We start from the raw sequence: 7385 nt of genomic DNA, 5'->3' as shown, positions 1-7385 counted from the left end.
TCCGGCCGCAGGGTTACACGTGGGCGGATTGTTTAGGTGTGTTTGTGCTACACAGATCAGATATTTGGTGTGGGACTGGAGAAAGAGAATGAGTGACTGAGAAAAGAGTGCAATTTAGTGTGAGGCCCCAGACAAAAAGAAGAGGACAAAGTTGTTCCAGGGTGGGGGAGTAAACAAGCCAAAGTGTTACACAAAGAGAGAGACGTAAAAGTTGAGAGGGAGGGAAGAAGGTGTATGTGGGACTGGGAGGAGACAGAAGTTGATATGTATGATCTCATTCACAGCTCTTTCCTGCTGATTGGCCAAAAGATCTGTCAGTCAGCTCACTTCCTCCTGGGCTCTGTGAGTTTCAGACAGTAGGGGAGTGGAGGCAGGGGGAGGAGGGAGTGTCCTCGGTCGTTTTCTCACTGAGGCACAGCAGACGCGACAAGAAACTGAAACACAGCCTGACTTGCAAAGCAAGCCTAACCAGGAGCTCTCTCCAGCTCATTTGCTGTACTTTGAGGCCATCTTGAGCAGACGGACTTACTGCTACAGGCTTTCATTTTGCTTTCTCATTTGTTAGTTTCTTTTATGTTTCCTTGAAGTTTGGACGTGTCCCTCTTCAAAGTCTCTTTGGAGTCTCGAAAGAACAGGAAGCGTGAGGAGAAGGAGGAGGAGGGGATACTTACTTTGAAAGCTAAACTTTATCTGCATTGCTCACCTGCTCCTTCTCTGGAATGAAAGCCGTGTAGAGGAGCTTACCGTGAAAGAGAGGACAAGAAGAAAGAAAAGCTACTTCCTGGAAAGTTATCTGTTGTTTTCAAGCTCTAGGAGACACGGGACACACAGCAGGGACGGCCACTATTGATGAGTGAGTGACTGCTGGTGTGTGTAGGTGAGTTTGCTGCCTCACACTACCCAGTCTTATCTCTCTCTTGACTGTCTTTGACTCCTCAGCATGGCCAATGTCAGTCCCTTCATGTCTCCGGGACCCATGTCCCAGGTCTTTTTCCCTCCGGGTGGGCCATCTCCACCTGGGTCAGTGGTGATGCATCAGGGGACACCGGTCTCTGTCCATACATCCCAAACCCCAGGGTTCCCTACGGTGGACATGGTGGTTGCCCCAGGTCCCGGCGGGGCATCTGGAATGCCGTCTGGGCCTCCGGCGCCAGCTGGTGTCTCCTTCATCATTCAGATTGGGCTGACTAGAGAGTCTGTGCTTCTACCTCAGACTGCAGACCTGGCCTACATCAAACAAATTGCTTGCTCAATTGTGGATCAGAAGGTAAGCACCACCCAGTACTGTATGCACTGTATCGCCTTTGGATTGCTCAAACGGAAGTTAAAAAGTTTTGAAGAAGTTTGTTTGCCCTCCAATTTGTGTATTATGTTCTCCTTTGTTTATGTAAAATTTCTAGAGCAGTTCATATTTGACAGTTCAATGGAAATTTTGTGGTTTACCTTGGGGTCTGCTGAAATGATTTTCAGTAAATCCAGACTTCAAAGATTCCTCGTTGTATTTTGTTTTACATTTAAATACAGAGAGAAGGGTTTCCCTTTACTGTAAACCACTTTTTTCCCCCTCAGTCTATCACACCGTGCATGCCAAAAATATGTCTTACGTAACACACAGTGACCACAGAAAAATGCAATGTATGCAGAACATGCTGTGGTAACGTACGGCAATTCTTATCACAGAAATATCCCACACTGATCCCCAAACATTGCTAATTCACTGATATGTGAACTCATGGAAGGTTGGAAGTATAAACAAAGATGTTGCATTATGTCAAAACGTTGTCCATTACTTGGGTTGGGCTCAATAAAGATAAAGACGCACTTAATGTCCCAGTCCAGTAGTCCAGTACAGAACCCATTTCTGCACCAATGGGACAAGATCAGGCCATCCAATTCATGACTGCCCTTACCTCAGATCTGCATTAGGACCTAACAACAGATTTGATCAGCCAATCAGACTGTGAGATGATTCAATTATTTGATTTCCATGCTCTGGGCAGTGGCCAGGGTCAGCTTAAAAGGTTCATTGGGAAAAGATTTTTCCAGGAAGCATTTGTCTATTCTACACTACACCAGTAATTGTGCTTTGCTAAAAGCCCCAGAGAGCTTTGCAATTACTAGTTTGAATCTCAGGCTTGAATTTTGTCATCCATGTGAAGGTAAACGCCTTGAACAATTCCAAGGGAGATGTTTACTCATGTTTTAACCCTCCAATTTTTATAATGCGATTCGGACTTTAATGGGAAACACTGACCATGACTTTGCTTTTCCCGTTAACTCACAAAATAGAGGATTACAACAAGTCCTCCATTGTGTCCTTTGGATTGGGAGATTTGTGAGCTTGGATTTTGGCTCCTTCCCTCATCTCCCCTTGGCTTCAGGCAGAGTGACTCACAGTGTTCCCTCTCTGTTTATTCAAATGGCTCCCTCTGTTCCATAGGCACTTTTTTTCCATTCACTTGGAGGGTATGTGGCAGCATCACTCAATTCCTCCCCCTAGGCTCGACTTATCTTCTTCTAGGACAAGTTTTACTTTCCCTCAACTTCAAAATTGTCCTGCCATCCATGTAATACATAATTAAAGCATCTGTCCCAGGCAAGGACAGTCTCCATTGATTGAGTTGTCCCTTTTGTTTTCTTGCCCAGCCTATTTTCCCTGCTGGTCCAACACGTAAGCAGTCCATTGTCCATGGGATAAAGAGGAGGAAATGAAGCCTGTTTCCTCCCAAAGTAGGAGGCCACAGTGTGTCCTCCGCCTCTGAACCACTCCCTTGGGTTTCCTCCAGGAGTTTGTTTTCTCACTGCAGGTTCCCAGACAATGCAGTTAGATCCCTCTCCGCACATCTCCGTGTGACATACCTTCTCTATAGCTGGGTTTGACTTTCTTTTGAGTTTGAGCAACAAAAAGAGAAAATGAGGTGTGGGAGGAGTTTTGTATTTGTTTGTGGCAACAAAATAGGCGTCTTAAGATTGAAAGTCAGGTAATCATGCTGTACACAGGCTGAACATCAAACAAATAGTTGGGTTTAGGTCACATGTGTCGTCTTTGCCTAGAGAGGAATGTGTGTGGCTTTATCTGGATCCCTGAAGGAGTGCATTCTTTTGAATACCCGGATCACACCATCAATCTCCTATTCACCCACTATTGGCCTCATAGGCCTGGGGTGTTAATAGCAGAAAAAGAGCAGATTCGTGGCTTTATTTTCAGTGGTTTGAACAACAAATTACTTGGCAAGTAAAACCCTGTCCTCTTCAATATAGTGTAATGTAAACTTATAACCACAAAGTTTGCAGCACTCTAAAAATTGCTGGGTTGTTTTAACCCAACTTTGGGTCAAATATGGACAAACCCTGCCATTGGGTTACATTTTTTTAATTACATTTTTAAACCAACGTTTGGGTTTGTCCATATTTGACCCAAAGTTGGGTTAAAACAACCCAGCATTTTTAGAGTGTACTAAAAGAAAGTTAAACAGTACAAAATATCTTGTGTATTGAGATACTCATGCACAGGTAATGGCCAGCTTAATCCCACCACACTGTACATCCATTCTAGACCAACAGGTTAAGTTGGATATCAGAGGGTGTTTCCCCATTCCTGAGGGAAGAGGACTTGGATGTATCAGCAGCTGGTTAAAAATCACTACTCGTTTGTTTTCTTACAAATGCGGCCACTGTAAAGCACACAGTGTCTGGTATCAGGGGAGTCACAGGTAATTCTGCACCGTGCAACTCCCATATTGTCCTCTTACTCCGTACTCATTTGCATGGCTGCGAAGAGCCTTTGCATGGAAGGACCGTATTTCCTGGTTAAAATACCGCTTTGCACTAGCCACCATTTGACTATACAAAATACACATTCGGTCGTGTGCTTATCGACAGGAAGTAAATGACAAAAGTGGAAAGACAAGAGAGAGAATCTTTGGCTTTTTGTTTTGTCAGGGATATTTTCTTATGAGCTGACCGTAAAGCTGTTTTGCATTTAATGTAAATGTCGAAGATTTAGATAAGAGTTGCTGGTCCCTAGATAAGAAATCTGCTCAACTTCTTTGATTAAACGTTGAGTGAACTTCATGTTTGATTATACAGACTGATTTTAATAGAAATACAATTTTATGTTGTTTGTGTTTTATTTTAATAATAGATAAGTCCATATATAATAGATAGTGGAAGCAATATCTATGTAAACAGAGCAATTCCAATAGCGGTCCTATTTATAATACAAATAAAATATATCTATTGTGTGGCAAATGTGATGGCGATTCACTGGGCCCAATTACAAGGTTAGTTCATGTGAAATAGATCTTTCTTGCCTGGGATACTTCACTGTCTGTACAAAACAAAAACACATTTCCAGATGTACAATATAATAGTTTTCTCAGTGGCAAAGTACAGGTTTTTCTGTCATGCACATTTACACTTCCTTCGGAGTTGTGTCCATCACATATGCTATTATGCAATCCAATATCCTTATCCCTGGTTTGTGCTTTGATTAATAAGCTGTCTTAACTATGGACTGTGGAATAGGATTATGATGCATACTGCAAACTTTGAAAAACAAAACAGACTATTCTTTTAGGCCACATCAAAATCCAACAATGTAAATAGGAAACCATTGTGTGTACCAATGAATATGTTAATCATTCAGTACAATGGTGTATGTCAAAGAACCATTAAATTAGCATATGATACAGTCATTGTTCCATGGTACTACAGACATAGTTCATTTTTAAAAGAATAATGACAATAGTTTCATAATGCGTACATGCGACATTAGCTTTCATTGGTCAGTTCAAAAAGAGAAAATCAAACAAGTGAGGAACAAAAGCAAACTTCTGTTTTTGTCTAGCTGGGATTTGGAGGTGTGTCCAGATTACTCTTTCAGTGTGTTGGGTGCTCAATTATGAGGTCACAGATGGTTTCTGTTACCCAGGGCAGTATGGCTCACCCGTCGGACCAGTTTCCACCAAAATACACACTCTAAAAATGCTGGGTTGTTTTAACCCAGCTTTGGGTCAAATATGGACAAACCCAAATGTTGGGTTAAAAATGTAGCCTAATTAAAATGATTAACCCAATGGCTGGGTTTGTCCATATTTTACCCAAAGTTGTATTATTTTTAGAGTGCACAGTTAACAGTGATTGTTACTACAATAAGTGTTCTAACTTGGTCTTCTTAAAGGTACAATATGGAGGATTTTTGCAGCAAAATATCCAAAAGCCACTAGGCCAATGTTATATATTTTGTTTAGTTGATTACTTACAATATCCCAAATGTTTCCAAGTATTTGTAAATCGTGAAAAAATTGCGATTTTTAACCATAGAAACGGGACGTGTCCGCTGGGGTGAGGAGTCGCCAGTCAATGACGTCATATCCGCGTTACCCCAGGTTTCCGCCAGGTTTCACCTCGTACTGCACCTCGTGGACAACTGGGTCGGTTATGCCCGTTATGCGTGCTCAACAGCGTGAGCGTTCCTAGAAGGGTTTTGTTCAAACATTACGGACCATGGCAAGTAGACTTTGAGACAAAAAGAGGACTAAAACGAAGATAAACATCTTTCGAGATGCCGAGAGCTCCACGTCCGCGACTAACTTCGACATGACAGAGACGCGAGTGTTGCATGTTATTTGAGCAAACAGGTGAGCAAACCAATGTATTTAAAACTAATCAATGTTATATAGTTCAACATGATGAAAAGTTAGAGTATGATCTGTACGTTATTCTCTAATGTTAATCTAGCTTAGTCTCACACAGCCAACAAACAACCTAAGTTAACAAACAACATTCATTCAACACACTCAAATGCTGTTTAGTGAGATAGTGAAACTGTTAGAGCAAGTGAAACAGCGCTGCGTTACCTCAAGTTTAATTCCTCTAATAAACTGACCTGTGTGAGTAATTCAGCGTGTAGTTTGGTAGAATTAAATGTCCTTATTCCTTTTTATCCGCGGGACACGCGTTGCTTGTGGCGCTGGTATAATCACGCCCTGCTTCATACTACAGTCATGTTAAAAACATCAATGTATTCACTCATCCATAAAAGATCCATCAGCTTGAAGACAAGATCCATAATTCCGCTTAATGCGGAATATACGTCATCAATATACGCCTTTGTTATTGTAAGAGGTTAGCGACCCCTGGTGGCGAAACAATCTTGCATATTGTACCTTTAAAGCTTCTTAGAATGTTTGACGAAGATCATGTTGTAAGAAGACGAAGAACATGTGCAAAATTAGCCATTACGATACTAGGGTGTTGTGGCTGGTTGCCAGAGTGTTTCTAGATTGTTACTAGACTGTTCTTTATTTCTGATTTTACTATAGATATCTGTATCATGTTTAATATTTAAAAGCCATTTGAGCTTCCAACAAACTAAATTATTATTATTATTTTATTATTAAATATTATTATATTTTTTTTTTTGCACATCACTTTTTGTTTTAAATAACATTATATTTAGCTAGAAGGATGTTCACTCCGTCACTGACACACAAATACTTCTGTATAAGCCTTTAATTTCACAGTTGGCACACCTTTTGGCTTTGAAATGTGTTGTTGAATGCCATGCTGTTAGTAAATCAGCATATAATTAATCCCATTAGGATTAGGTTATATTCTTTTCAGACCAACCATGGTTTGGTTGGTTTCTTTGGAAGAATGGAGATTTTGTATTATAATACAAAACAAAGCAGCTTAACTTCGCCATGAAAAAAGCATAAACGAGTGGAACGAGGTGTCAGTCTCACATGTGCTTGAATGACTGTAATGTAGGACAGTGTGAATGTTAGGTGTGGGTGGGGTGTGCAATTTTGCGATTTTGGAGAAGGTGGAGCAGTGTGTTTATGTTTGCATGCAAGAATGTGCATGAGTGTAAGAACAGGGGTTTTGTGTTTAGTGTTTCCAAGCCATATTGCTGCAGAAAGTTAAATGGGTGGGTTACCACAGTGGGTAAACATATGATCTCAGGGTAAAGAGAGAAGTCAGGTTCCAGTCTCACCGGCAGACGAGCATTTATGTGTTGTGTTTTCAAATGCTGAGCTCCCTGTTACTGTCTTGAACAAAAAAGCACAGTAGTATTACCATGTTTTTATGGTCATGTGCCATGCTGCAATATGGTAATCATTTAATAGTACCATTGTAAAAAATAGGTCTTGTGAAAAATTTGTAGGGATTTTTTTTTTTTTTTACTTTGAAATATGGTTAAAATGTACAAAGTTAGTTATAGTAAAATAAAATATACTTTAATATCATTTTATTGAAACTCATAGGCTGTCATGTATTTAATTATATTTGTAATTAGAAATTTGTAATGATGAAGTTGCAATTTAGTAGGCCTAGGCTATATATTAGTGTATACAATAACCTCACATATATATTAATGA

The 7385-nt window shown here is 40.4% G+C and overlaps 1 protein-coding gene across 3 annotated transcripts in view; it reads left to right on the top strand.

Moving 5' to 3' along the window:
- Nucleotides 1-390: 390 nt before the first annotated feature.
- The window catches only part of prkd2 (protein kinase D2), a 39959-nt gene continuing 32964 nt past the window's right edge, over nucleotides 391-7385 (top strand). The window contains exons 1-2 of one of the 3 annotated variants that reach the window (XM_089121402.1): nucleotides 391-853; nucleotides 940-1267. In XM_089121402.1, coding sequence (XP_088977528.1) covers nucleotides 941-1267 — 327 coding nt within the window. In that variant the 5' untranslated portion in view covers nucleotides 391-853; nucleotide 940. Of the gene's footprint in view, nucleotides 1268-7385 lie in introns of all 3 variants that reach the window. The other 2 variants (XM_089121401.1, XM_039670788.2) reach the window with 2 other exon arrangements.

Source organism: Pimephales promelas, chromosome 16 (genome assembly GCF_988280905.1).
Source record: "Pimephales promelas chromosome 16, fPimPro1.hap1.1, whole genome shotgun sequence".
Classification (NCBI taxonomy): Eukaryota; Metazoa; Chordata; class Actinopteri; order Cypriniformes; family Leuciscidae; genus Pimephales; species Pimephales promelas.
The sequence above is the reverse complement of the archived record's forward strand: the minus strand, read 5'-3'. Positions and strand labels throughout refer to the sequence as shown.